The 14,135-nt window shown below is 39.3% G+C and overlaps 1 protein-coding gene across 1 annotated transcript; it reads right to left on the bottom strand.

The window, feature by feature from the left end:
- Positions 1-5,131: 5,131 nt before the first annotated feature.
- On the bottom strand, positions 5,132-9,720 carry LOC117402600 (cystatin-like). Its single transcript, XM_059023867.1, has 3 exons — positions 9,315-9,720; positions 7,862-7,978; positions 5,132-5,429 (listed from the first exon to the last, which is right to left on the bottom strand). The coding sequence occupies exons 1-3, from the start codon at positions 9,546-9,548 to the stop codon at positions 5,352-5,354; spliced, it is 429 nt and encodes a 142-aa protein (XP_058879850.1). The 5' UTR covers positions 9,549-9,720; the 3' UTR covers positions 5,132-5,351.
- Between the last annotated feature and the right edge of the window lie 4,415 nt (positions 9,721-14,135).

The following is a 14,135-nucleotide window of genomic DNA, read 5'->3' as shown; positions in this document are numbered from 1 at the left end:
GGGTTCAGGTCTGGAGATTGGGCTGGCCATGACAGGGTCTTGATCTGGTGGTCCTCCATCCACACCTTGATTGACCTGGCTGTGTGGCATGGAGCATTGTCCTGCTGGAAAAACCAATCCTCAGAGTTGGGGAACATTGTCAGAGCAGAAGGAAGCAAGTTTTCTTCCAGGACAACCTTGTACCAAAGCCAAAGCTGCCCGATTCCAGCCTTGCTGAAGCACCCCCAGATCATCACCGATCCTCCACCACATTTCACAGTGGGTGCGAGACACTGTGGCTTGTAGGCCTCTCCAGGTCTCCGTCTAACCATTAGACGACCAGGTGTTGGGCAAAGCTGAAAATTGGACTCATCTGGGGGTGCTTCAGCAAGGCTGGAATCGGGCAGATTTGTCTTTGTGAAGGACGCATGAATCAAGCCAAGTACAAGGTTGTCCTGGAAGAAAACTTGCTTCCTTCTGCTCTGACAATGTTCCCCAACTCTGAGGATTGGTTTTTCCAGCAGGACAATGCTCCATGCCACACAGCCAGGTCAATCAAGGTGTGGATGGAGGACCATCAGATCAAGACCCTGTCATGGCCAGCCCAATCTCCAGACCTGAACCCCATTGAAAACCTCTGGAATGTGATCAAGAGGAAGATGGATGGTCACAAGCCATCAAACAAAGCCGAGCTGCTTGAATTTTTGCGCCAGGAGTGGCATAAAGTCACCCAACATCAATGTGAAAGACTGGTGGAGAGCATGCCAAGACGCATGAAAGCTGTGCTTGAAAATCAGGGTTATTCCACCAAATATTGATTTCTGAACTCTTCCTAAGTTAAAACATTAGTATTGTGTTGTTTAAAAATGAATATGAACTTATTTTCTTTGCATCTTTTTTGTTATTTTGACCAGTTGTCATTTTCTGCAAATAAATGCTCTAAATGACAATATTTTTATTTGGAATTTGGGAGAAATGTTGTCAGTAGTTTATAGAATAAAACAAAAATGTTCATTTTACCCAAACACATACCTATAAATAGTAAAACCAGAGAAACTGATAATTTTGCAGTGGTCTCTTAATTTTTTCCAGAGCTGTATATTGCAATATATATATATATATATATATATATATATATATATATATATATATATATAATTTGTATGCCTTTTCAAACATTCATCAATTTCAAAAGGAGAAATGTGTTTTGCTTTTGCATTCCAAATTAAATTCAATGTTCTGTTTAGCTCTGCAAAGTTATGGTTTCTATGTCAATATACAAAAATGGACTCTCTATATATATATAGTGGCAAGGTGGGGGAATGTAAAGAGGAAAAGTGTGTGTGTATGCACGGGTGTGAGTTATGGTTGGCAGAGAAAAAGAGATCCTGTCTTAATGAGTTCTTGCCTGGAATGTGGCTGAGGCATAAGTGGGTAATTGACTATGGATTAAGCCTCAGCCACATGGCATAAAAGCTGGCCTTTGTTTTCAGTATGGGAGGAGTGTTGGAGTGGAGAGGCTGCCTGTGTGAACCGTGTTTGTGTAACAAGTGGTTTTTGGTAAACGGCTTATAGTTGAGGGATTTGGAAAAACTTAGTACTCCAAGGGGAGTTAGGTTTTTGTTTTATTTTGTATTTAGTAAAAGTGCATGAAAGTGCTGAACATACAGTTTCTGGGTGTAAACCAGCCTTGGCCAAGGGGCTATATATATATATATATATATATATATATATATATATATATATATATATATATATATATATGTATGTATACAGTCGTGCTCAAATTTGTTGGTACCCTTACAGCTCTTTGAAATAATGCTTCATTCCTCCTGAAAAGTGATGAAATTAAAAGCTATTTTATCATGTATACTTGCATGCCTTTGGTATGTCATAGAATAAAGCAAAGAAGCTGTGAAAAGAGATGAATTATTGCTTATTCTACAAAGATATTCTAAAATGGCCTGGACACATTTGTTGGTACCCCTTAGACAAGATAATAAATAATTGGATTATAGTGATATTTCAAACTAATTAGTTTCTTTAATTAGTATCACACATGTCTCCAATCTTGTAATCAGTCATTCAGCCTATTTAAATGGAGAAAAGTAGTCACTGTGCTGTTTGGTATCATTGTGTGCACCACACTGAACATGGACCAGAGAAAGCAAAGGAGAGAGTTGTCTGAGGAGATCAGAAAGAAAATAATAGACAAGCATGGTAAAGGTAAAGGCTACAAGACCACCTCCAAGCAGCTTGATGTTCCTGTGACAACAGTTGCAAATATTATTAAGAAGTTTAAGGTCCATGGAACTGTAGCCAACCTCCCTGGGCGCGGCCGCAAGAGGAAAATCGACCCCAGATTGAACAGAAGGATAGTGCAAATGGTAGAAAAAGAACCAAGGATAACTGCCAAAGAGATACAAGCTGAACTCCAAGGTGAAGGTACGTCAGTTTCTGATCGCACCATCCGTCGCTTTTTGAGCGAAAGTGGGCTCCATGGAAGAAGACCCAGGAGGACTCCACTTTTGAAAGAAAAACATAAAAAGCCAGACTGGAATTTGCTAAAATGCATATTGACAAGCCACAATCCTTCTGGGAGAATGTCCTTTGGACAGATGAGTCAAAACTGGAGCTTTTTGGCAAGTCACATCAGCTCTATGTTCACAGACAAAAAAATGAAGCTTTCAAAGAAAAGAACACCATACCTACAGTGAAACATGGAGGAGGCTCGGTTATGTTTTGGGGCTGCTTTGCTGCGCCTGGCACAGGGTGCCTTGAATCTGTGCAGGGCACAATGAAATCTCAAGACTATCAAGGCATTCTGGAGCGAAACGTACTGCCCAGTGTCAGAAAGCTCTGTCTCAGTCGCAGGTCATGGGTCCTCCAACAGGGTAATGACCTAAAACACACAGCTAAAAGCACCCAAGAATGGATAAGAACAAAACATTGGACTATTCTGAAGTGGCCTTCTATGAGTCCTGATCTGAATCCTATCGAACATCTATGGAAAGAGCTGAAACTTGCAGTCTGGAGAAGGCACCCATCAAACCTGAGACAGCTGGAGCAGTTTGCTCAGGAAGAGTGGGCCAAACTACCTGTTAACAGGTGCAGAAGTCTCATTGAGAGCTACAGAAAACGTTTGATTGCAGTGATTGCCTCTAAAGGTTGTGCAACAAAATATTAGGTTAGCGGTCCCATCATTTTTGTCCATGCCATTTTCATTTGTTTTTTTATTTACAATATTATGTTGAATAAAAAATCAAAAGCAAAGTCTGATTTCTATTAAATATGGAATAAACAATGGTGGATGCCAATTACTTTTGTCAGTTTCAAGTTATTTCAGAGAAAATTGTGCATTCTTCTTTTTTTGTGGAGGGGTACCAACAAATTTGAGCAAGTCTGTATATATATATATAATACATACTAGTACGTACATATAGAGAGAGAGTCTGCAGTACAAGTACACTGTTTTGTTTTCTATGTCTGCATGCTGTAATTTGGCTCCACACCAGTCACAGAAGCGAGTGTTGGAGGTGTTGACAGGGCTACACTTAGAACAGGACAGCATCTTCCGTGTTGAACTGAGCAGAGGAGGAGCAGACTCTCCACAAAACAGACTGGGCAAAGCAAAGAGCGGGATTATGCCATCTCTTATAGCACTGCCCAAAATCAATGTATTCTTACTAAATACATCCTTTCAATGTAGAATAATATTCTGAGCTAAAAAATCCTGGAACAACCAGATTCAGAGAAAGAAAATGCTGTTATTTATTGCAATACACAGTGAATAGTTCATTGAATTAATAAGTAACATAGCTCACATTTGTGAATGTGAATTCACGTCCAGAGTCCAGAGCCCTAACTAGTACTCCACACTGCTGCCTGGTATGTACACATTAACAGTAGTGAGCAGACATCGGTCAAACACGAAAACACTAAACAGAACATTGCTAAATAGCATCAGTGTTCAGTGTGCACATGTAAGTAGTGTGGAGTAGTGGTTAGGGCTCTGGACTCTTGACTGGAGGGTTGTGGGTTCAATCCCAGGTGGGGGACACTGCTGCTGTACCCTTGAGCAAGGTACTTTACCTAGATTGCTCCAGTAAAAACCCAACTGTATAAATGGGTAATTGTATGTACAAATAATGTGATACCTTGTAAGTTGCCCTGGATAAGGGTGTCTGCTAAGAAATTAATTTAATTTAACATTATGTAACCAAAAAAACTATTACAATATTAAATTAAAAAGTCTACCAGAAGCCATAATACTCTTAGTGCAGTATTTCAGGTTAGATTTTAAAATGTCACATTTTTCAATGTCAGTTTTTCAATAAGTATACAGAAAACTACAAAGCATTATGCAATCCAACATGCTAACGTAACATTATTCAGCAGGTTTCATTCGACTTGACGCAAAATTAGGTAATTTTAGCTTTAGACGTGGCACAAAGGTTATGTAAACCTTCCAAACATTGCAAAATAAAGTACAAGAACCCAATCAAAGCTATTTTAATAATTATTTTAATACCAAGTTGAAAGAGCTCAATTACAATTATATTGGTTATTTGCTGATCTTTCATTCTCATGGGATTATTCAGACTATTTTAAATTAATATTTCAGAGGCAAAATGCAGATCTCATTGACACCCACTTTACTTGAAATATCGTTCTTTGAATTAAAAATCTTATCTTTTAATTTATTTTATTTGAATAAAAAAATCTGAATTACAGACTTGGGTAAAGAAAGACAGAAGAGTCAAGTAAAAAGGGCTTTCATGCCAAATCACATTCTCAATTTTTTTTTTATCTTGAGCAGGGGACTATAGAGGTTTTGGACTTGCCAACAAGAAGCCCAGACCTTATTCCCACAGAACATCAATATGTGTGTCCAGCGTATAACTGAGCAGCTCACAATTTATATCTTTCATGTCACTGGAGGTGAAGGTTTTATTTATATATCATCTTCACACACTCAGTCAAAGATAAACATATTGGTACGGTACAGAACACAGAATCATGCCTCTACATGCATGGAGGGTATGAACGCGATTCACAACAATTCCATACAAGCCTTTACTGGTTTAACATCTCGCGTCTTGCAGCAACAGAAATACTACAACATTATTAATACAACAGAAATACTACAACATTTTTAATAAGTGTTTATTTTGTTTAAAATAAAAGTTACAGAATTGAATTGCACAGCGATAGCTAAAAATTAAATTGAGGCAGTTTAAAAACAGAAAATCTATTTCAGCAAGAATGATAAGTGCAAGTGTAAACACAATTCTACTACAAAAGTTAGTTTATTATTACTTAATACTGCTTTATTATTAATTCTAGCATAACTAGAATAACACTTAAGATTTTTAAGTGCAGGTATTTTTCACCAGCTTAGTTTCTGGAATCCAGAGACGAGACACAACTTCAAAGGTGCAGGTGGATGTCTGAAAAAAGAAATAACAACAATGAACACATTCATCCAGCATCTAGCCAAACCTACATAAATGATATAAATCACATGGCTAGTCATGTACTAACTGGTAATAAGAATGAATAGGGTATTAAGCCAGGTATATATACACACACTGTACTTCCTGTGTGTTAAGTGGATAATGAGAGGAGATTGCTGAATCTTCTGACTAGTAAAAGCAGCGTAAACCTGTGCAGCCACGTACAACTTTTACAAATGTTTTATTTAAATAAATACTTACTAATTATATGTGTAAAAAAGCTAGGGATTAACGCATGAAAAAGTACAATTAGTATTCAAATTGGGTCCGTGTACATTCCGGCCAATCATTTTTGCATTCTAAATCGGAAACCTGAAAACAACTTGTTTTTTCTATTTCGGTTTTTCATAAAAACAAAAATCGACCCGTTTTTCATTTACCAATTTCTGAGTTTAAAATACAAAAACTGATTTAGGCTTGTTTCCCATTTGTCATATTGCTTTTTGTAACAAAGTATTCAAAATGGAATAATCTAATACAAAAATAAATAACAGACCATTAAAAAAAAAAAAAAAAGTACTGATGCGTGCTCTATTCATATCGAATGTGTCTCGTTGTTATGACAGCAGTGTGGCGTAGTGGTTAGGGCTCTGGACTCTTGACCAGAGGGTCGTGGGTTCAATCTCGGGTGGGGGACACTGCTGCTGTACCCTTGAGCAAAGTACTTTACCTCGATTGCTCCAGTAAAAACCCAACTGTATAAATGGGTAATTGTATGTAAATATAATGTGATATCTTGTAACAAGTGTAAGTCGCCCTGGATAAGAGCGTCTGCTAAGAAATAAATAATAATGATGTTTTCTGCATCAATACATTGATATTTATATCTATGAAGATGCACCCCCCAAGTGAAACAAACTGGGTACCCCTGAAAGGGGAGCTCTAAACAAACGTGAGCGTCCTGGACAAATGTGCTATGATAATATAATCCAGTTAAGTTTATAAAGTTAATTTATAAGGCCGGATATAAATATTAAGAACCGTACCTCGATTTTTTTTCCTTTATGTGAAGGCTTATTATTTTTAGTATTATTATAATGCACTGTACCTGAGTGATACAAGGATGATTATTATATTAACTTAATGTAGCCCTACGGCTGTATTGTAATACAGTACTTTGTAACAACTGCTAAATTAATTAATAAATAATGTTGGTAAACAGACAGAACACTTCCACGACAATAAGCACAGGCCCAAAATTATTGCATTCTCATAACAGCGGGACACAGAGAGCTGGCCGTGTCTGACTCTTTTTTTTTTTAAAGGTCTTGAAGGAGCTAAATAATTGTCGTGCTGCAGTGGGGGGTTCTTTTGTAACAGAATATGGTGAAGGGTGGGGGTGAATTCTGTTTACAGTTTCACACTGTATCACAGTTCCTTCTTTTCTAAGAGCTGCAAACCGCAGGGAGAGAGGAAATGTTTGCATCTTACAGAGCTTGCCATAGGATCACTAAAGGGGGCTAGCACGCTTGGTTGAATAGGTCTGTACCTCTTCCGACACGTTAGTATAGCTATCATTGTTAAAGTGTGTACCTGTTAAAGAAGCATTAACAGATTTTTTGTGAAGTGCTGTCTCTGTCTGAATAAAGACTATTATTATTATTATTTATCTTCAGACGTCCTTATCCAGGGCGACTTACAAGATATCACATTATTTTTACATACAATTACATTATTTTTTACTGGCGCAATCTAGGTAAAGTACCTTGCTCAAAGGTACAGCAGCAGTGTCCCCCACCTGTGATTGAACCCACGATCCTCCGGTCAAGAGTCCAGAGCCCTAACCACTACTCCACACTGCTGCCCTACACTACCTCACTCCACAATATTTTTGTATTACAGATTGTTCAATTTCCAATATTTTGTTGCAAAAACCAATATGAAAATGGGAAAATGGGAAACAAGCCTAAATCAGTTTTTGTACTTTAAACTCAGAAACTGGAAAATGAAAAACCGGTCGATTTTAGTTTTTATGAAAAACCGAAATAGAAAAAACAAGTCGTTTTCTGGTTTTCTGATTTCCGATTTAGAATGCAAAAACGATTGGCCGGAATGTACACGGACCAAATTGTTTGTTAGACTACTAAAACATCCTGTAAGCAAACACATGTACACATCCAAACCCAACGCCCCTGTATTGTACGTATTCAAATTATCTAGAAGGCTGCTCCTTGGCCATCCAAATTCGATTATTTAGACATACTCCACAGCACAGGTGAGGAAACCCAGGGCAGGGTCTATGGTGTTCATTGGAGGCGATTACTTGATAGTTCAGTTTTATAAAAACGATATAGTTCTAAAAGATGAGGGTGTGCAAGAGGGAAGACGTTCATGTGTGAAAAGTGAATGGCTTCCCCTCCAGTTACCTTAGCCAGTTCAGGCTCATCATGGAATGCACACAGCTCAATTTTCTCAGCGCCTCCCTTTCTGCAGGATGTGCGACCCATCTGCACTGTCACAATGTACTTGATTCCTGCAACAACCTGAAAAGACGCACATAGGTATTAGTTCCCTGAAAACAGCATTTGTCAATATAGGGTTAAGCATCTGAGCCAGTGGAAAGCACCATCGTGCCAAAACATGTAATCAAATGGAAGAAAGAAAATGAAACCTGCAACGCACTTATTAGTATAATTATTATTATTATTATTATTATTTATTTCTTAGCAGACACCCTTATCCAGGGCGACTTACAATTGTTACAAGATATCACATTATACATTATTTCACATACAATTACCCATTTATACAGTTGGGTTTTTACTGGAGCAATCTAGGTAAAGGGGATTGAACCCACAACCCTCCAATCAAGAGTCCAGAGCCCTAACCACTACTCCACACTGCTGCCCTGGTTTGTTTTACCCCTGCTTTACTTCAAAAAGGAAATAAACATTGAAAACCAAGTCATAGTACACACACGATTTAGGGTCTGCCGTTTGCTTGATGCCAGATAATGTCCTGCTAAACCTGCTGGTAGGCTCAGTAGGTACCTACTGCCTCATTAAATTCGTACTGATAACGTCCATACAATGGTTGATAACATACCGACCAGGTGCAGCTATGCAGTTTACAGTCCTTTTAACTTTTGTATTTTATTGTATTTAAAAAGGGCTGTAAACTGCATACCAAAGCAACAGACTTTCCGTTTCAGGATTGCTTCGCTATGCAGTTTACAGGGTGTTTCTTTTTTGTTTAGTTTTTTTAGCAAACTCTTTTTGAGGATGTTAAACTGAATGGTTTCTTCAGCCGTTCTCGATTCTACGCTGACTAACCAGCAGACCAGTTGGTAGATAATTTCGATTTTTTTTTTTTTTTAGTTATTTAAATGTATTTATTTCGTAATTTATTTTTTTATTATTTTTGGCACAGATTATCCTCCATAGAAATTGGACACATACACACCCTCACCCCAGACACCAAAGCATTATAATTTAGTGTAACACATTAACATTGTTTTTAAGATTGTATGACGCTTTAGCTTTAATTAATACGTCCTTACATTCTTAAATTGTGGATCCAGCTAAAGAACATGATGCGAAGAGTTATTGTTGGCAGTAAACAATCGGCGAGCGACAGTAGGACGTACTGTCAATCGAAAATAATATCTACTTAAAACATTTCTTTTAAACAGGTATGTCCCCATGTTCCTAGTAACACTGTAAAACAAATAATTTGGTAATTTAAGATTAATTGGGGTTCTTCACTATTTATTTAAAACACAAACACGACACACGCGCCCAACCCCAAAAAATCCACCTATATAGACTTCGGCTCGAGTTGTTGTTGTCTGCTTTCCCGACTGAACCCCAATTTACTAACCTGCTTCTGCACCTTGACGACCTTCGAGACCCTGTGGATGTACATATCATTGCTAGCCTTGTTAAACTCGGCCACCGCGAACTTCAACGCATCCTGAACCCCTTCCTCTCCAATGTCCGCGTCCGTTCTGCCTCCGACCATACGCATTCCGCCACCTCCAACCTGGGCACAGACCGCGGCGACTGCAAAAAGCAGAGTGAGAAACGATAAGCTGGTCTTCCAGAAAAAAGCCATTTTAAACCTTGTGCACTTCCCGATCAGATGAGAATGAAATAAACAAGAGTCGTTGCGTGCTACTGCTAGAGATTATAATAGTGATGTCAGTCCAGCCCTCTCGTCTCGTCTCCTTTCTGTTTGTGGGTGGGTAGATTTTCTCAAACCACTCTGCAGTGCAGACACGTGATTCACTGTAGCTGGGTTTAGTTTATAAACACGTGCGCATTTATAAACACTTACATAATTAGCTGCATGAAAGGGGGGAGGGGGCTGTTTGAGTTATATATGTCTGGATTTAGATTGTGTCCTTTTTTTACTGGCTACTGTGAGTTCAATCACGCCAGAATAAATTGATCACCAAAAAGTACAATATCCCAGAAATATGCAGTATGGTTAACGGTTCTTGTGATTCTGTTTTTGTGCTACTGTAAATGTGAGGGGAGGGAGTGGGATGGGGGTTCTAAGGGATGCAGGGGCGTGCAGGGGGTTCGGGGTTATTTGTATTTATGAGTTGTGTTGATGTTTGTTGTTTTAGATGCTTTGGCAAAACGTAATTTATTTTGTTATGCCAATAAAGCCCCTTTTAATTTTAATAAGAAATTGTTTCTTAAAAAAACAAAAAACTGGTATGGCTTGTTTGCACCTTTAATTAACTTTTTTCGTTTTGATCTTTGAAGTTAAAACTGGATAAAAAAGTGAATCTGTTATGTAACCAAATTTTAGAAAACTTTGCTGCTGTTCATAATTATTTTATTTTTTGCTAAGAATATTTAAATTTGCACTTTGTGTTAGACAATCCTAACAAAAAATGGGACATACCGGTAGATTAAAAATAAATTGTAGATGCAATGTGGGGGCGATTCCCTGATGCTGTAAAATGCTATGGTTGGTAGGATTATAGGTTGGTCCAATCAACCAAGGAATAATATTGTATTATACTATAAAATTAAACATGATTGTGAGGGGAATTTAATTGCAGTGTTATTCCCTTTTTCTACACCCAATGCCTTTTCCAACATTCATCAATAAGAAAGATGAATATTTTCGTGCACACAGTAAATATGACCTGAACCTCAGAAACAGAACTCAATACGCTAGCATTCCAGATTAATTTACAACAGGGAATGCACAGGCCACCTTAGTCATAGGGTCCTAGTTGGATTTGGTCAAGTGACCAGTGAGTTGGTATATTGCATTGGAGAACTGCAGCTGTCACCAATGCAAAGGCAATGTGAGAGAAAATATTTTGCACTTGAAGTGTGAAACCCGTTAGTCTTTCTATATTGTCAAACCTGGACTTTGCCAAATGCTGGGTAGACAAATTCTATATGTAAGTGTCAATTAGTTTCTGTGAAAGAAATATTGTTGCTGCATACACTGGCATCACAAGACACTGCATGGGCAGTAACGGTATATGTTGTATGTAGCTGAGCAGAGCTCATATCTCTAGTCATTTGGCCACAAAACCCTGTTTTCTTTAGTTGTTTGGTTAAATGCCTGGCTTTACAGATTGACTAACACGCACGTCACACACTATATAAATACAGTACTACGGTACTGGCACAGAACACAATGGAGCAATACAAAAATGCCCATAGGCGTCGCTGTTGAAGCCCATATGTGGACATTGAAACAAGTATGCACTAGAAAACGTGGCCACATGTTGAAAAGGAACATGACCATATTGAACATTTGTTGTGACTGCCCTATCTGACCTTGTATGTCGCTTGTTGAAAATAGGTTTCTACTGTAGGTGTTCTTGGGAAATGCTATATCATAATATCTGACAGCAGCCTCTGACAGTGGCATTCATCAATGGTTAATATAAATGAGAGAGAGAGATGGCCCAACTGTTTATAGTGACCATTTTGATGAATCCCTGTGTCACTGCATTCCCCATGTTAAATCACCAATGAATAGTCCCTCAAGTGGTTGTTATAAGCAGTCTACCCAATAAGAACCCTTACAAGTATATATACTACTGTACAATTACTTTAAGAAACTTATGCATGCATTTTTGAAATACTTGTCGTAGAATGCACTATTGTATGTAATATGAAACCCTTACTTTGTAACTGACATCCAATCCATCTGGCTAAAACAGGATCACAAATAATAATAAGAATTTCCACTTTTGCCCACAAAACCAGTCAATATTCTTTATAAGACAACAACCCCCTCAGACTCTATTTATAGTAACTGTTATTGTTATAATGTGTAAATAAAGCATTGCAAAAATCTGATAAAATGTTCCAGAAATTGCAATCATTTTTTGCTGTTTCAAGATAATACACTGAAACAGAGTGCTGAATGGGTAAACCCATTGTTCAGAAATGGTTTGTTCATGATGATAATTTTAGGGAATGTCGTACTTTTGAATTTCTGCTGATAAATAATTAAAGCGCTCCAGTAAATACTCTAACACTCCTCAGTTCGGTCTTACACTTGATCTTGGTGGAGTTTCCTTACCGCACCTAGTCAGCCCTCCTCTACTGAAATTACTTCATTCAAGGTGCTGGATAACATGGGTTGTATCAGGTAAACATTAAAAACTAGCTTCCACATTTAATCCAATATCCAAGTACAATGTAATTATTAGAACAATAAGAATAATTATCTTTTTTCTCTTGCTTACAGTATCTACTTGGTAATGCAAGTTACCTTGTCACTGCTAAACATTTATTTATTTGTTTTTTTGCATATAATAAAATGTTGCCCAATCAATAATTTGCAAGCTGTTCTAAAGATAACAAGCAAGTACTGTTATACGCATATGCCGTTTTGTTTCATCTGTACCCTCCCAGCAGGATTCTGTTCACTATGACTGTAGTAGACTTTTATTCCTCGCCTGACTCCAATAGAACATCTGTGGGACCAAATCGCCAGTGCCATCCACAGGAGACAACCGCGACCAGCCAACCTCCGCCAGCTGGCTGCAGCTGCACAGGAAGAGTGGCAGAACATCCCACAGCAGTCTATCCAGAGGCTGATCAGGTCTATGCGTCAACGCTGCCAGGATTGTGTTAATGCTCAGGGAGGTCATACCCAATACTAACTTTTAGTATTTACTATTTGTAATGTTTTCATTTTGACAATGTGTCACATTTCATTCTGAAAACTTATCATGATTCTTTGATCTGTATTTTTGTTCACATTTTCTGTGATTTAGTTTGATATCTCTGTTTAAAATATTTGATTAAATCCATTAGACCTGAGTGTTGCGTTTCTTTTGGGCATCAGTATATTGCAATATATGTTGTAAACTAGCCTTGCGGCTCAGGTTCATTTTGCCCATTAAATTACAGACCCAGACACAGGATGGATGACTTTAAGCACATTTGCGCACTTTTATTATTTACAGTAATAAAAGAAAATAAAACAGAAACAAAAACCACTCAGGAGCGCTAACTAAACTTTGAACTGAACTTAAACTAAACAACTGGACAGCTAAGCTGTTTACCAGTGACAAAACACAAAATAAATTTAAACACGAAAGTACAAACAAAGCAACACAGGTTCACACAGTACCTTTTTCTAACTCTTCATTGTGACAGTCTCGTTTCACACAGATTTGAGCACCAAACAAACACCTCTGTTGATTTATATACCTGCCTGCTATTTACAGGCAGGTGATAATGATTAAAGGCTGGAGCCAGGTGAACCCCATCCTGGCTCCCTCTCGTGGCAATCTGGGGGTTGTAGTCCTGCAGCTCCCTCCTTGGACTACACTTTTTCTCCTTTCTCCCCTCTATTCTGCCACATATCTTTCCCCTTGTATGAAACACACCAGCCCTCTCAAGGCCACCCCCCCCCCCCCAAACACAACCACCCTCCTTCCAGTCCCATCTTCGCCCTCTTCCTTGGGTGAATTTGAGGGAGGGTTGGTTCCTTTTCCGGCACAGCCAGGTAGGGACTGTGAACCAGCGATGAGGGACCCCACTGGGTTGACTGGGGCAATTGAAGCGACGGGCAGGGAACAGGCGGCTGCAGCAGCGGGCAGAGGTCTGCCACTGGGGACCGGCGTAGCGATGTCCAATCACCCAGGGGGAGCGAAGCAGCGAACAGGAGGAGCTTCAGCGACGTCTGGTAGCATCCCAGTGACGTCTTGGTGCTTGGGGAGAGCAGAGTAGAGAACCAGTGGAGGAACTGTGGCCGATGATGCAGACTCTTGGGCTCCAGGTGTAGCACAGGGAGGTCCAGGCAGACCGGCAGGGTGTTCAGGAGCAAGGGGCGAGGGACCATACGCAGTGGGACTGGACTGGATCGCAGGGGTGGTGGTCGGGGCTGTGGTGGAGGTGGGCTCCTCACCTCCTTCCCCTTATCTGTAGCCAGCGGTGGTACCCCTCGCTCCGTCGGCTGTACCTCTCTTGCCAGCACCGGCTGCAACTCCGACACCACTGGTTCCGAGACCTCCGGGTCTGGTAGTCCCCACTCTCGCCTCTGTTCCTGGTTGGCCTCTGCCCATGGCTTTCCTCTCCACTTATCAGCGGAAACATTTATGGGCAGGGGTTCCCTGAGGCGAGGCCACAGGCCAGAGATGTATGATATGTTAAATGTGTTATCCTAGAACGTGTAATATGCATAAAAGTGTTACCGTGTCTAATC

Source organism: Acipenser ruthenus, chromosome 5, assembly GCF_902713425.1.
Source record: "Acipenser ruthenus chromosome 5, fAciRut3.2 maternal haplotype, whole genome shotgun sequence".
Lineage (NCBI taxonomy): Eukaryota > Metazoa > Chordata > Actinopteri > Acipenseriformes > Acipenseridae > Acipenser > Acipenser ruthenus.
This window is presented reverse-complemented; position numbering and strand designations above follow the sequence as displayed.

What these genes read in the sequence shown, in the direction of transcription:
- LOC117402600 (XM_059023867.1), bottom strand. Translation starts at nt 9,548, where the DNA reads ATGGCTTTTTTCTGGAAGACCAGCTTATCGTTTCTCACTCTGCTTTTT. An exon ending in TCGTCAAGGTGCAGAAGCAG is followed by an intron (nt 7,979 to 9,314) that starts GTTAGTAAATTG and finishes GCGTCTTTTCAG; the next exon opens with GTTGTTGCAGGAATCAAGTA. An exon ending in ATGAGCCTGAACTGGCTAAG is followed by an intron (nt 5,430 to 7,861) that starts GTAACTGGAGGG and finishes TTCTTTTTTCAG; the next exon opens with ACATCCACCTGCACCTTTGA.